Raw genomic sequence first — 16661 nt, forward strand, 5'->3', positions numbered from 1 at the left:
TATGTATACATACACACGCACATTCACACGCATGTTTGAGCACATTTATAGCTTCTTAACCTCAGGCCTGAGCTGGAAGAACATTCCATTTATTGATAGTGATCCTCAAAAATGCCATCCTTTGGTTCTTATCTTTTCTGACACACTTTGTTACAGTCCAGATCATACCAATTTGTAGAAACCAGTAGAAACAAGTATTTAAAATTAAGTGCTAAGCCTAGATTTAATAAAGTAAGCAGCATTTCAGTTGAACCTCACATTTTGAAAACAGACTTTGTCTCTAGGCATCTTCATGTTAGCCTGCTGTACATAAAAACCAACTTGGTTTGGCAGCAGACAGTGAATTTCTACCATTGAATGAGTCACACCTACATTAACTAGAAAATATATTGCTTTCAATTATAGCTGTACCATGTTAGGGCAAAAATGAGTGGGGAAGAGAGGTTGCCAGTGAATTTTGTTTGAGCTTTGTATATAACTCATGCCCCTGGAGGTTACCTTTTCTGTAAGTGATTCAAACAGGATGATCTTTGACAGCACCAACTAAACTTAATTCCTTGGAAACATCAGTACATACTTCATGTTGTAATGTTACAACTATTTTATGTAACTTATAGTAATTAAAAAAAATTTTCAAGGTATTAATATTCATATCTGAAATATTTTGGTTATAATCTGCTACTATCTTTGCTAAGGTCAATAGCCTTCAGTTGGAGTAATGGTATAAAATGTTTCATATCCTAATCTTTTGCATCAACCTATTACTTTAGCCTTTAGTACTCTTAAGCACAGTATTTATTTAGAATCTAACCAAGGTGTCACAAGTACAAATGATTAAAAAAAAGTGTCTCACTTTGATAGTATTCTTCTTATAGGTAATGATAAATATTTCATTGGCAGTATGAATTAAACTGAAAATTTAATTTTAGCTGTATTAAATTTCTTAAATAGGCTACTTAGATTTTTGGATTCCAAAACATAGGTGAAGTTAATAATGTTGAAATAGTAATAGCTTGTTAATATTTAAATGGGCAAGGTAGGAATGGTCTTTTTAAAAAACCAATGTTTGAATTGATTGAGTTGTATTCTTTCCTAGCTAAATACATTAAATACTGTGTAAATTTGGGGTATATTATTAATTTGTTGTTGAAGTTCTATTTTTAGAGCCATTTCCTAGAAAAGTCTTAAGGTATTCTTGTTGGAGAGGTATATATACACACATTTGAGGAGTTAGTTTTTGTATTTTATGTTAACGTGTAAGAAGAAACATTTCTTATGAAATATTTCCTATTTCTCAGAAATATTTCCTATGCTACAGCACTTGTTCTGGCACTCAGAATTTTTCCATTGCAATTTATTGTTGGGCTGTAGTTTCCTCGAGAGGATTCTGGCTATAATTCACCCTTTCATTTTGATTATTAATTTCATGTCGATGTACACACTGCATTGTCTTGATGGAATAAGACATTCCCCCCTCCCCCCAAAATAATTCACCCCCTACCCCCAAAATAATCTCCCCTAATAGAACAGTTTTGACAGATGTAGCTATCAAAGTACCTGGAGCATTTGCATATCCAGAGTTCAGAACTGAAACATTTGTTTCAAGTTTTGAGATAGAGATGCTGCCAAACTTGGTGAGTTTGAAGTTGCTGCTGATCAGTGCTGTTTCCAGAGCTCTGATATTTTAGGAAAGTTGTTTGCTTGCATCACATACAAAAAAAAAAAAAAAAAAGAGCTGAGTTCATGGATATTATAGTGAAGAAGTCTTGTGGTTCTAAACTCTTGATTCTCTAATCCAGAGGGCAAAATTATTTTCTTCCTGTTTTTGTGACTACTTTTAGAACTCTCTTAACAACCATGATTCCAGAGGTAAGGCAGTTAGTTCAGATATGAAGCTGAACATATATTCCAATTAGCTGTTATCAGAATTTATCAGTAGAACCTGTGACTCTAAGAAGGCCAGGAGGTGCGTTCTATTTTCTTAATTATTATGGTTTCTAACCACTGAAGATAGGGTAAACGAAGTACAAATACATTAAGTAGTACCCACTGGTACATATTAAGAAATTAAAATTAAATATCTCCATTTCAACATCTTATTTTTACAGAAAGGAGATTTCCTTTGTTGTGAATTCCAGGAGTGTATATGAAGAATAGGTTGTTTCAAAGTCATCTAATGCCTGAACTGTCTGGCAAAATTTATTTTATGTCCCTCTTTGAAATTTTACTACCCTACCTCCCACCCCTTACTTTTTCTTTCTTTTGGTCTTTCCATTAGACAGCAGAGTGTAGGACCATTTTCTTTGCAGTATATTTCACTGATTATCACTGGGAGGGAATCCAGGACACTGGGGAAAAGACGTCCTCACTGAACAGGCTCTTGCTGGTCGGCAGTGATCAGCCACCTGGGGAAGCTGCCTGCCAGGGAGGGAGGGGTGTGTGCCTCCGTTAAGGATCATGTAGAAATGACTCACTTTCATTAACTTTGGTCATTTCTCAGTGGTTTTTTAATTTAAACATTCCTCTTTGTGTCATTTTGTAGTCTGTACATAGTCCGGGGGGCTTTTCAATGGTAATTTTAATTCTTTGAAGCCTTGTTCTCCTTAGTTCTTAAAAGTAGTTCTGTTGTTTCATATAGATGAACAGGTAGCACAGTGTATGGAAAATAAGCTCGGCCTGTCCAGGCGAGGGAAGGCCTAGTTGAATTCCTTTACGTGGAGCTGAAAGATACGTTCTTACCTATAAAAAAATGGTGTACATCCTTGAAGTTGGAGCATTTTAATATGAGAAAAATAAAAATGGTACTGAGTGAAGGGTTTTCCTCAAGCTTTTAGGTGTGCTTTTTAGATCTCATTGCACTGAGGACATTTTCTCTTAACCTCTGGGGTATGATTGGGTGATCACCTAGAATGGTGTTCCTTATGCTCTCTTTTAATTATGTTTATGGTGCTTTTAACAAACCTTAAAAAAAGATTTCAGATGTTACAAGTCTAATTAAAGAGACAGACAAAGCACAGTTTATACTGTAGATTTTTTCTGCAGTTCAATTAATCAGCATGTTTTCTCTTTTAATTAAAACCATTTTAGTAAATTAAAGCCCACAGCAAAACACATATATAATTTGTTTGTAATTAGCTCTTAATTGGTGGTAGTTGAAGCTTAGCACCCTTGGTTTCTTTCTTCATGATTGCCATTTTATTAGCAGCCAGTCATTAATTAATCTTTTTCTAATTAGCTTATAAAACTGTTGATGGCACATTATTGTAAATGTGATTTTAAGTTCAAAGCTTGTTAATAAGCTTTCTTACTTAGAAGAACAGAGATAAAGAAATTGCTGAAAACAGTACTACAGTTCTTTAAAAAAAAAAAAGAAAAACTGTCTTTCTGATGGGGACTGTGTAAAGCATCTAACAGCTTATGGTTAATTTTTTTCCCTTATGAATGGAATAAGTTGCTTGAATATGAATGTCTCTATCCAGGAGTGATTTCGACAGTGTAACATCTTTTCTCCCCCCTTTGGAATACTGTAATCTACATACAATTTGAAGCCTTAATAGTCATCATTAAACCAGGTGTTACATAAACTATTTCATTATGAAATCAGAGTTGAGGATATGAGTCAAAATATATCTTCTCACACATCATGGGCTAAATACATTTTTTTTATAAATTGCAACGTGAATCATCTATATTTATACATGTAAATATACAATATATGTAATATGTCTATACAAATATATCATATTTTAAAAACAGGGTTTGTTGGGTTATGCCTTGAAGTAAAAACCATTTGGCTTTAACTGATTTGAAGTTATAGGTGTTAAAATAAATAACAGGTGTTTGTGCAGTTGTGCACACAACAGAGATACATGTAGTACACAAACATGGAAACCTGTGCACGCACATTTTAAGGTGACAGTGAAATTAGGCTCTTCTTTCTAACAGAGGGAAGAAGACTTGATTTAAAGTCAGTATTTAAATGACTGGATATGGCATAGCTTATTTGCTGTCCTCAGAGCTTCGGCATCTCAGGTATGTCCGTGGAAATGTACCAGTCCCACTGGAGACATCCTGAATTCACTGTAACACCTGCCATGTTAACCTGTGGTTTGAATAAAACACATTAGCCACGTCATATGGTTTATTGAAATATACTATCGGTTTCATAAAACTTAACTTCATGGTATTCTGAGCTGTTCATCAGTATTTTTTCAAAGTTTTGAAAGTTATTAAAAAGAAAAAAATAAAGCATCAGCGGTCCTTGGAAGTGCTTTTTCTTCTTTGCTGTTTGAACTTTGCATGTTATTTCAACTTTGGCTATTTCTCTGCTTGTTTTTAAGAAGGCATTTATGATGCCATGCAAGAGACACTAGAAAGGGATAGCTGACAAGGAAAAAATTAAAAATTGGATAAAAAGTAAATGAATAATGTCATATTACCAAAAAGATGAGAGGCTAATTTGTGCCGACTTTTTGCTAATTTTGTTCAAGCCTCAAAATGAGGAGCTGTCACCCGTTCTGTGTAGCGCTGATGACAGTGCCAATGATCCATGAAATAAGCTGCCGCTGGCTTTGTTCTGATAAGAATGAACAAATCTGCACAATGTTCGGCTCCCAGAATCTCATTTTCATACTTGCATGCAGGCGAAAAGAAATAAGCTGTTTGCAGGCTTGATTAATCAGACATTGGAGGGGTTTTTGTCTCTTTGATCTCTTTCGTCTCCTAGGTAACTTGCTTGACATTAATGTTGAGCTTGAGTAAAGACAATCAGGAATTGTCGACCAAACTGATATAAAAATTAAAGACCTTAACACTTTAAGTACTCCAGTAATGGTTCCGCTTTACTTCAGAAAACATCTGTTTTCATTTAATTAAAGAACAAAAGAGAATGGCATAAATATTTTTCATAGAGACCTATTATTCCATAAAAAGTTAAAGTATGATAATTGGTATTTTTAAATAAGTGCCTTGAAAGTGTGCAAAAGGGAGGGAAACTTCATAAATCTGTTACAAGCTAGTAATTTGAAGATGAGTAAAATTTTTTATGAAATGGATGAGAAGTTTACAGTGATGCTAGATGAAGCTGTTTGAATCAGATTCTTCAAATGAATATCAGCAAACTTTAGCAGGGCAAGGTTTAGCAAGGAAAACTAACTTTATTTTGCAAGTTTGTCTTTTAAAAATCTTGACTATGTTACACGATGTGCCGTTATATCTGTTTTACAACCCAATATGATTTACACATGCTCAACCTGTAAAATTGAAAGGAATTAAAAAAATGTCGCCGTGCATTTGCTTGAGGTTATGCAGACGCTTTTACAAATCTTCCAAGTGGCTGTAAAGATGAATGCCTCAAGGGTCCAGCCAGGGCCCTGCTTTTCCAACCAGCTAAAGCCCTTATCTTAAATCCAAGCAAAGTACCATTAATCTTTTTGAAAGACCTTTTATGGCTTTTAATATATCCCAAATTAGAACATTTTACACCCTTGGTTCCTGAAATATGGTGATAAAAAGCCTTTAGAGCTTAATTTTCCTTACCGCTTGCTCTGACCAATTTGCAGTTCTTTGTGATAATGTTTAGACACCTTAATTAAAATGCAGCAAAATATTGGATGTTCTATATGGAAAATGCTGATACTTTGGCGACACATAGAAAAAATTCTGTATATATTTTTATTCTTGAAAAAAATTCCTTCCCACATGGTGTTGCTCTAGTTATCTGATGACCCGAAACTGGTTTTTAATGTAAAAACCATTGACCAAGGTTTTGTGATGTTTACATTGGGCCTGAAGACGCTTTTTTCTTTTTAGAGGAGCAAAAGGGGGATTCTTGGGGACCTATATTGTTTGTTTGTAATATTGAAATGTAGCATAGTATTCTTTTATCTTCTGGAGCTTGGCTTAGTCTTCTTGCCTGGGAAAACACGTTTCTTCTCAACTGTCTCTTCTGTAGAAGATCTTATGATCCTTTCGGATTTCCAAATATTTCCGTTTTTTCTTTTCCCCTTGGGAATAAGTAAAACACATTCGTCTTAAGCATGCAAAGGCCCTGGCGTTGATATGACTTTTCATCATCCTTACAAGCTAAAAGATCCTTTTAGTTAGATACATAGACCAGGCTTGTTTAATGTTTATCAGTTAAAGAACATTTCATTGAACGTAACCCCAGGCAAAATACAGTTAGAAAATACAAACTTTCCTACAAGCAAGTCTGAATATTGCCTATGTACCTGATCGCTTACGCTGTTCACTTAGTCTGCAAAACGATGGAGCCCTCTCATGTAAACACGTGTTTCTTACATTGTCATGAATGCTTTGTAAGATGTTTATTCTGTCTTACGTGGTGCGTGCACGCTCAGTCTGCTGTGATGCTGATTGTGCTGGGTTTGGCCTTCATGTTGCTAGAAATTCTCCCTTCTGAGAATATGTGACTATGCTGCAAGGAGTCCCACGTGAATCAAATGACCACAGTCAGCATCCAGACATACTGAGATAGATGGTCTTTGGTTTGTCTACTCCAAATCCAGAAAACCCATATTGGGAAGTTTCAATAAGCTAAAAATAGAAGCTACACCCTAATTTGCGACAGTTTCAGGAAATAATTTTGTCTCACAGTTAATGGTACATAGCAGCTGTATAGTTCAGGTCATTTTTGTTTCATACTCAAAAGTATAGGCTCAATTTAAATAGAAGATAAACTAGCTGAGGCGGGGTGATCTCAGCAAAGCTATCATATATCAGCTTTGTATTTGCTGTCTAATACGTAGGAGTATAATTAGACAGACAAATACTGAATTCCGTGTTTTACCTTTTGGAGGTGGGAGACAGAGAAGGAGACTGTCCTACATGAACGTGGGGGGACCCGGCGTACCTCTTAAACGGAAGTGGTAAGCTGCGTGTTCTGACAGTAGGCAGTTCCTCCGGGGCACTTCCTGCTCCCCTCGCGTCCCCGAGCACCCCTTAGCCAGGTGGAATTGTACTCTGACCAGGGGGCTGTGAGCAGAAACGCTGTGTGTCGCTTTTGGACTAAAGCACTGAAGAGGCAGTGTGAGCCCCCCCAGCCAGCTCTTCTCCGCCGCTGAGACTCGAGAGCCGCGTGTTGAGATGCTGGCAGCACCAGATGGAGAGCCTGGCCAGTCCACAGCTGATGTGAAGTGAAACAGAAACAAAAGTTCAGCCAGTGAGATTTGGAGATTTGTCTGATACTGTGGTTTTGACTAGCCTAACCCAACAGGCACTAACTTGATTTTTTTTACATTTATGACAAATGGATGGCATTTTAGTCAATAGGAAATCCATCTTCATGATGAATGATGCCACAGCATTCTTCTGAGCTTCGTTTTCTCCTTCGATGAGGAAGCTACAGCCCTTGGATTCTTAGCCTTTTCTTAGTTGAGTTAGATGAACTGTTCTGTGGTGAAGAACTGAAAGTGAAAAGAGAGCCAAGAGAACAGGGCGGGGGTTGACGCCATCAGCTGTAACTGACAGCCCCTTCTCCCTAGCTCCCTGCACCCCAGCCCTCTTGTTCAAAGCCGTGTCTGCAGTGCCTACAACAGTGCCTGGCAAAATAATGCACCTGTGCCCTCGTTATATTGGCTGCATGAATGTCCTCCTTGTGAGAAAAGATGGTGATGACGGTAGTGGTGCTGGTGTTGGCTTGGGTGTCAGGAAGACTCTGAGTTGGTCTGTTGTCACAGGTGGGCTCTCAGCGACAATCCACCCTCCTTCCTTCAGTGGCTTTCCTCTGGGTTTCGACCATTTCAGCACACTGGCTTGACTGTCACATTGCTTGCATCTGCTTACCTTCTTTATGTGTATTCTTCCCTGGACTGAAAAATTGGATCTGTTTTTGTTCTTGTTTGTAAACGCCTGACAGTGCTTGATGACCGCTTGTTTCTTTCATCCTAAAAGAAGCTGTTCTCCAAGGTGAGCTGAAAGGAATGGCAGGCAAGCCAAACCTCACTTTCCTCGGTCAGCTTCTCTCCTTACCTGTCAGCCCCTAACCGCCTGCCGTGCCTCACTGTTGGCAAGCAGGTCCCCAAACCTTGGGCTCTAATTCTTTGCCTGGAGAGTGGCTTCTGGGTCCTTTCCTCTTGTCCGCAAGTCTGCTGGCTGCTGAAACGCAGTAGGCTGTGGTCAGAGAAAAGGAAAGAAACACCAGGAAGAGATTTTTGTAGCCCTTGTTGTTTTAACGGATACTTTTGAGCCTTCTATGTAGGCGGGCATTTTTAAAATTGGAGCCCACTAAAAACAGAAGAGCCCCGTGCCTGTCCTGGACACACTCACTGAGGAACAGCTCTGCGGCCAGAGGGCCATGGAGAGTCCAGTGTCGGAACCGTAGGCTGTGGCGTAGAAGCTGAGGGGCGGGAGAAATACCAAAAGAAGTTGGTGGTGGGTTGAGTTAGAGGAGTCTTGGGGGCTGGGGCTGAGAGGACGCTTTGTTCTGCTGGGGCCTTTAGGACTGGGGCAGATGGATGGAAGGAGTGTGAAGGGGGGTGCTGGCAGGGAACGCTGTGGTCCTGGGGCCCCGCCTGTTTGCCTCTTGGCACCCCTTATATTCTTTTTTTCTGTCAGTGAGTGAAAAGCAATTGCCCATCACACAAAGTGTGTTTATCAAGTAGTAATTAGCTTTCCCGTGTTTTATTAATCACATCTATGACTGCCAATCCGAGCTTCTGATCAGTGTGAGATAACGGGTGCGCCCATACCGAGTTGCTCTAATTCTAGCCCAAAGCAAAGACACTGGATGTCTCTGTCAGCCTTATCAGGGTAAATTCCTGTCTGTCCTACTGAAATGTGTAAAGCGCTTCAAGATCTTCATCCACAGGCCTGGTGGACCCTCGAGGGGCCTTGGTGTGGGAAGGTGCTCCATCCGGGCGACTGGTCCAGCTGGGTGAAGGGCTGAGGGAGGAGAGGAGAGAAGGAACGGCATCTTTGCATTTGTGATGGGACTTTGGCAGTTTCAGAGGCCCAAGCATTAAGAGTTTCCATTCTTAGCATGTGTAAAATAAGGTTGACCTGGCTTTCTTACCCACAAATTCTCGAGTATCTGTATCACTGTAATTCTTGTATCAGCTAGAATATTTATTTTCACTTTTTCTCCTTTGTAATTCTTAGCTTGGTGTAAAAATTGCCAAAGCTATTGCCTGCCACAACTTTGTGAAAGCCAAAAAGGAGGCTGAAAATTCACAGGTTGCACGAAAAAAGAAGAAACTTGCCTGGGGGTGAGTTTTAAGATTTTTTTTTTTTTTTTAATTAGTGATTCTACTAACTTCAAAGCAATTACAAAAATCCTGTGATACATTTTGTGGATCCAGTTTGTGCATAGTTGTTATTCATTTTATTCTTTGGATCTTTGCTGAATGTTTATCAGATTATAAATATAGAGGCATGTCTTCATCCTATTTGATATTTATTTTGTAATTGATGGAGTCTGTGAAAACTTTTTAATTTTACTTTGGCCCTTAGTAAACATGTTACTTCAGTAAAATATTTAGAAATGATTCGAGATTTTCATGTTCTTCATTTTAGATTTGAAGCAAAGAAGAGATGGGAAACCAAAAGCAACATGGGATATATGTGACTTGCCAGAGTTCTTCAAGACCTTTGAGGCTTCACTCGAGTCTTCAGTTGCTCAATTTACTGAAAAAGATTTTCCTGCTTATGTTAACTATGTCAGAAAATTGATGGAAATGGAAAAAATAAGCATAAAATTTGGGAGTTGATTATCAAATCGTTTTTCAGTCTTTTACTGAAGAGTCCTTCTCACTGAAGTGAGTGAAATGGACCATCCCGTTATTTGTGCAAGTCATCTAAGCATACATACAGGGGGGAAAAAAATAGGATTTGATTTATTTATTTGTATAGACCTCCAGTATAAAGTCAGTTTTACTTTTCATCCATTTGCTGGAGCATAGCCAGTGAGCCCCTTGTACTTTCTTATCTGCACTCAGTGTAACTGCACTTACTGTGGAGTTGTGTTTTTAAGATGGGTATTTGTTTATAATGGATTAGTCATAAGTGCAAGAAAGATCCTGTGTTTACAGATGACTTTATCTTAATGTTATAAAAGTAATTATCTGTTCTTTATTGGAGGCAGTAGAGTTGATATTTCATAGTCACATAATAAAGGCAATTGATTAATCTTTGTACCTTCAGATTAAATAACACCATTTTAAAAAAGGACAGAATCTTACAGTATTTGGAGAATGATTTAAATTCAGGTTCTCTGCCTGGAAATGTCTTCCTAAATATCTCTCTCAGCCATGTCGTTCTTTAAATTATGAGATGGTTCTTAGAGAAATTGATACAGTGGTACTAGACAGTTATAACTCAAGACATTGTAACTTTGAACCTTCTAAGAACAAACATGATTTGATTGTTTGCGCTCCTCTTCCCCATTACTCTGGGAAAGACTGAGTGATTGCATAAGGATAAAGAAGACTTGTGCCCTGCTAAGTGGTTCACTGGTGTGTTTCAGAGTCCTCACTAGAAAGGGCTTTGAGAAATTATCTCAAGCTGGTGGACACGCCCACAGCTGGATGATGTGATTTTTTTTTTTGGTAGGCCTGGGTTATTTTGGCATCTCCCGCTTGGTGCTCAGGAGAGGTAAAGAACTAACTGCCTATTGTGGTTTCTTCCATCAGTTCTTTTCCCTTCCTGCGCCTTCATCAGAGGTTCTCTAGCCATCTGATACAAACTTTCTCTAGGTTGGAAATATAAATTCAGGAACATAGGAAATGAATCATGGTGATAGTAGTAGTATTTTGTTAATTTTAGACTTACAAATAGTAATCAAATTTTACTAATTTATGGTGACATATTTAATGTTTTTTCTGTTCTGGAATAAGTGAGCAACTTGTTGCCATTTAAGAGAACAAAAATCATATCTTGCTTCCACTTAAGTGATAAAAGCCAGTATAGTAGAGAGAGTGAGATTTTAGAAAATTGTGTCCCTACTTATGGACTTCATCATTAAAAGATACTCAGATCAAACATTGGAAAATCTTATATTTTAATATTTAATATTCCCTGTTGAATTTTATAAATATAATCATACAGCCTTCACCTATAACATCTTACTTTAAACTCCTAGTAGGTGAATGCAAACTTAGAATATAGGAGATTTTCCTCTCAAAAAAATATTCATCATGGAGGAAATATCCACTGCACAACCCATTGGTTTTGTCTGAAAGATGAAAAATGTTCTCTCTGAGCAGGCAGGTAGTGTAACAGTCTCATGTACGGGGCTCCAAGACAGTCAGTCATCTCCCTGCATTGTCTGCTCACCTTTTCCCGCTTATCTACTTCCTTAGCACATTTCATGACCCCTGTGGGCACATTTCCCATCTCTTCTCATGCTGAGGCCTGGCCATAGTGGTCACCTTTAGGGTCTGGTTTGGGAGCCCCTGACCCAAGGTCCAGCTGTCTAAACCCTTCTTCCACCTGCCCTGGGGCCAGCAGTCACTCATTCCTTCCACTCAGAGGTCCCACATGGATGAGGACGTTTTCCCTGAGTGGATGGCATTATGGTGGAATCAGGTCTCAGGGGATTCATTGGATAAGAGGAGCCGTGTTGCAGAAGTCCCTTTCTCCTCGAGGCCTGGCTTGTGAAAGAATCCAAGATCGTCCAGCAGAAGAAGGAGTGGGAGGGGAAGAGGATTTGAGGAAGAGGAAGGCACTGGTTTTCTTCGGTTAGCCCTGCTGGCATATCATTTGGGACCACTTTATTTTTAATCTGCTTTAATTTGAATTTTCCTCATTAAAGCATTAAAATGGGGACATTATTCTTAGAAAACCCAGGTTGCCCCAAAAGTATAGTCATTTGTCCTCTCCATCTGGTGACAGCGAAATAAGGATTCTCTTTGGATCAGTAATAATTTCAGTTCCTGAAGCTTTAACATGTGCATTTACTACCATCAGAATGCCTGAATTAGATTAGTAATGTAAATGTCAGTTATTGTTCCCTGAGATTAATATGTTTCAGGCCATGGGTATGCCATTAATGTAACTATGATTTACTGTTTGAGTACTTCAGGCTAAAACACCTTACTAAAGAATAGTAATTTTGAGCTTTGCAGCCCTGGTTCTGAGAAGTAAAGTTGATAGTGCATTCCTCTTTGGAAGCCCTCAGGATGTTTCTGATTTTCCACAGAACATTCTCATTTCTTTCACCAAAAGGAGAGTTTGAATATATAATCTCAGGTTTGCTATAATTAGTTCTGATGACAGACCTAAATACCTTGGCCCAAACTGTAAATCAGTAGTTAAACAGGTTTCTGCAACTGATCATAAATCTCAAACTCCATATTTTAAATGCGCTTATTTTTTTTAGAGAAACAGCTACGGAAGGAACAGGCCAAGGACAGGAATAAAATGTTACCCGAACTTTGGCTAACAGCTTAAAACTTCATCTTTAAAATGTACCGAGTTCCCTGATGCCTTTTGTCTAAAATGTTATCTTGTAAATATTGTAATAACTTAGCTTATTCTTCACTCTGATAAGACCAGTTTGAAGTTAATTCTTTTTTATATAATTTTTTTTTTTTTATTTATTTGGCAAGCAGGAGCTACTCTGGTTGCTGTCCACGGGCTTCTCATTGCAGTGACTTCTCTTGTCGCGGAGCAGGGGCTCTAAAGCACAGGCTCAGTAGTTGTGACCCACGGGCTTAGGTGCTCCGAGGCATGTGGGATCTTCTAGCCCAGGATCGAACCTGCGTCTGTTTCATTGGCAGATGGATTCTTTACCACTGAGCACCTGGGGAGCCCCTGAACTTAATTCTTCAAAGATGAATATTAGTTTTCAGATGTTCAAGTTTTCATTTGTTGGGTAAATATATCACATTTTTAGAAAGGTATGTCCTGCTAAACTGTAAAAAACTACCAGGTTGATCCTTAAAAAAACTGTTCACAGTTGGCCTCTTACCTCAGAGGTAAGGTTTGAGGAAACAAGATAATAACCTTAACATCAGGCCCCATTTAGGAAAATTAGTGAAACCTGGTTAACTTCAGAACCAACTGAAATAATTCAAGTTTTTCCCTGTTGGCAGAAGTTGCTTTATTTTTAGTATCTGGCAGAGCAGCAAATGCTCTGCATGTCAATTTAATGTTTTTTGAAGCCAACTGTTTATTCATTGGCTTAAAATTTACACTCTACTAAAGTCTTTGCCTTGACTTCAGTGAAACAAATAGTAATATTTGGACAAAATATGTGCACGAAAATCTTTTTCCAAGACCAAATGTAGATTGGTATTTGTGGCATCAATGCCTTCTATCATGGTAATAGATCACACACACACACAAAAAATACTTTGAAAAGGCTAAGTCAAAGCCAGGACAATGCAGTTCAAGGAATTAATTTTTATTATGAAATAATCAGAGCATCTTTCTAGATTTTCAGGTTTTTAAACTGCTAAGAAATGGAATCTTTATAGAGTAAATTTCAGTGAACTGTCAAAAGATTATTTTATTGATCTATGTATGTATTCTTGAACTTGATAACATTCTGAGACAGACCTGTTTTTCCAGTTTTGAGGTTGGGGTGCTCTGTAGAATTTGATAAAATAAATAGAGTTGCATTCTTTAGTCTTTATTATTTTATCCTCCCTCCACATTACTCACTGTAAAAGACACATGCATACATGCACGCACGCATGCATGCACGCACTCATTCAGTGTTGTAGCTGTGATCAGCACAAGGATTGGCTGGGGAAAGGATTCTCAACTCCAGTGAAGAACATGGAAGCGTGTAGCAGATCAAGATGCCGTGGAGAAACTCAGGAGTCAAACCATCTGTGCCTTTGTGTCTCAATGAAGTATATTTTTTCTTCATCTCCTCCAATCCGTGAGTGTTCTAGAGACGTATGTTCATTTTGCTAGAATTTCTTCAAACACAGCAGTACTATCAGAGAGCTTCTGGCCACTCTAGCTTTTGTGACCTTGATCCCTGGAACGCAACCACAGGCCTTTGATGGGACTATCCATTAAATGCCATGCAGTATGCTGGGTGTTTAGATGTGCTTTTCAAATCAAGAATTAGCTGAGAGATAATTATCTTTTTATTAGCATTAGTAATTCCTTTTTACATTCAAGTAAGAAAGCATAAGACTTCTCTGAGTAGGATGGAATTTAGAAAAAAAGTTAAGTACATACCTTTTATATCCAGACCAGGTTTCTTAAGGAAACAGAATAAAGGACTGAAGGGAAGGGAGAGTATAGTGTCCAAGGAAAGCCTTGGCTCCTGGCTGCTCCTGCCCCAGGGTCCTTCCTGTTTCCTCTCTGGCATCATTCTAGAAGGCCCAGCCCACCCCTCCCCAGGGCCCATGGGCTGCCTCTTGCTGAATTGCTGCAGGGGACCTGCCCTGTGACAGCTATGGAATGAGGTAATCTCTTCCCGCCTCTAATTCCTGAAAGGCGTGTCTGTCCAGTTATTACTTGTTCATTGAACTGAAAGGTTTAGAAACCAACAGCTATGGTACAAGCTGTAATTATTGATGTCTGTTTCATATTCATCTGTAAGTTCTGGCATTTGATCAAGAAGTTAATACATCATCTTCAGACTGAATATGCCTCAGCTATAAACGTTATATTTTTTGATGGATAGTATACAATTATGACTGCCCAGAATAAAAAGTGTTTTCATTTGTGTGATACTAGAAGAAGTAATTATGAGTGTCACAAGGAGTAGTGAAACAATGAAGCCTTGCGTTGCTTCAAATTCCTCCCTACTTAATATCTGAGAGACAGTCACTGAACACCTACCCTGTTAGACCCTAAGCTAACTCATGCCGATGCAAAAGGGAATGTGCACAGTCTGCTGGGAAATGTTTAGGAAGCATGTTTTGGACAACTTGATTTTCAGGTAGGCTGTTAATACAAAGGGGCTTCCCAGGTGGTTCAAGTGGTGAGGAGTCCACCTGCCGGTGCAGGACACAGGCGGGAAACGCTGGTTCGATCCCTGGGTCGGGAAGATGCCCTGGAGGAGGAAATGGCTACCCACTCCAGTATTCTTGCCTGGGAAATCCAAGAAAGAACCTGGAAGAAAAGTGAAAGTCACTCAGTTGTGTCTGGCTCCTTGCGATCCCGTGGACTATACAGTCCATGGAATTCTCCAGGCCAGAATACTGGAATGGGTAGCCTTTGCCTTCTCCAGGGGATCTTCCCAACCCAGGGATCAAACCCAGGTCTCCTGCATTGCAGGCAGATTCTTTACCAGCTGAGCCACAGGGAAGCCCAAGAAATAACCTACATGTAATAAATAACCTAGACGTAAAATTTTTAATTACATGGGCACACGTTCTTTTCTCTGCAGGACGTGAAGTCTCCTTGCTGGTCAGCTTGGCTCCAGTCATTCACTAGCACTCACCTCACTGACACCCTGACTTTCACCTTATTTTGTAGCCTCACTCAGAGGTGAGGCCCACTGAGGTGAAACTTGGGAATGAATGCAGCTGTCTTGCACAATGCTCCATAATTTTAAGCTTAGTTTTTCTTAGGCTATATCAACATGTCCTTCATTCTACAATGGCTATGTCAGAGTGCCTGCCCAGGGTAGGGAAGTGTTAACTACTGCAATAAATATGCCCCTGAACTACAATGATTCAAACACAGTAGAAGTCTATTTCCTGCTCATGGGACAAAGGGGGACACCCCTATCAGTGGGGGGCTCTACTTACAGTCATTCAGAGATCCAGGTTGACAGCAGCTCTCTGACTTTCTCTTCCTAGTAAACCTGAGGGTCACCATCCCAGCCAACTGGAAGGGAAGAAGCCACAGAGGAACACTCGGAGGAGGTTATGGGCCTGGCCTAGAAGGGGAATGGGTTACTTCTGCTCACTCTGTACTGGCTAGAACCTCATTACTTCACCTAACTGCATCAGAGGCTGGAAAATGTAGACTGTTTCCCTGGAAGGAGGATAAATACATTTAGTAAACAGCTAGCCGTGTTTGCCACATCCATGACCATCACATGTGACCTTGGTGTGTGGTATCCAGGTGATGCTAAGACATGATGTTGAATACCACAAACTACTACTTGTTACTTGATGTAAGCATTGTACTTGGATGTTTTGACAGAGCTGGTCAAAAAGCCTCTCATATTTGCCAAGTAATGTGCATGGTAGATAGAGGTCTCAAGCATCTCCCATGATGTATGGGAAATGCTGAAGTAGAGTCACATTTCAGCAAGACTCAAATGAGAATGTAGTTGCCACCTGGAAAATCAGTCAAGGCCATGGGAAAGGTGATGCTTCAGTCAGTTCAGATCAGTTCCTCAGTCATGTCCGACTCTTTGTGACCCCATGGACTGCAGCACTCCAGGCTTCCCTTCCATCACCAACTCTCAGAGCTTGCTCAAACTCATGTCCATTGAGTCGGTGATGCCATCCAACCATCTCATCCTCTGTCATCCCCTTCTCCTCCTGCCTTCAATCTTTCCCAGCATCAGGGTCTTTTCCAATGAGTCAGTTCTTCGCATCAGTTGGCCAAAGTTTTGGAGTTCCAGCTTCAGCATCAGTCCTTCCGATGAATATTCAGAACTGATTTCCTTTAGGATGGACTGGTTGGATCTCCTTGCAGTCCAAGGGACTCTCAAGAGTCTTCTCCAACATCACAGTTTAAGAGCATCAATTCTTCGGTGCTCAGCTTTCTTTATGGTCCAACTC

At 39.4% G+C, this 16661-nt stretch overlaps 1 protein-coding gene across 3 annotated transcripts in view; it reads left to right on the plus strand.

Moving 5' to 3' along the window:
* Positions 1-13289, plus strand: part of FAM204A (family with sequence similarity 204 member A) — a 32189-nt gene extending 18900 nt beyond the window's left edge. For all 3 annotated transcript variants that reach the window (XM_043475319.1, XM_043475318.1, XM_043475317.1), the window contains 2 exons: positions 9118-9224; positions 9532-13289. In XM_043475319.1, the coding sequence (XP_043331254.1) occupies positions 9118-9224; positions 9532-9583 (159 nt within the window). In that variant the 3' untranslated portion in view covers positions 9584-13289. The remainder of the gene's footprint in view (positions 1-9117; positions 9225-9531) is intronic.
* The last annotated feature ends 3372 nt before the right edge of the window (positions 13290-16661 follow it).

Source organism: Cervus canadensis, chromosome 8, assembly GCF_019320065.1.
Source record: "Cervus canadensis isolate Bull #8, Minnesota chromosome 8, ASM1932006v1, whole genome shotgun sequence".
NCBI lineage: Eukaryota > Metazoa > Chordata > Mammalia > Artiodactyla > Cervidae > Cervus > Cervus canadensis.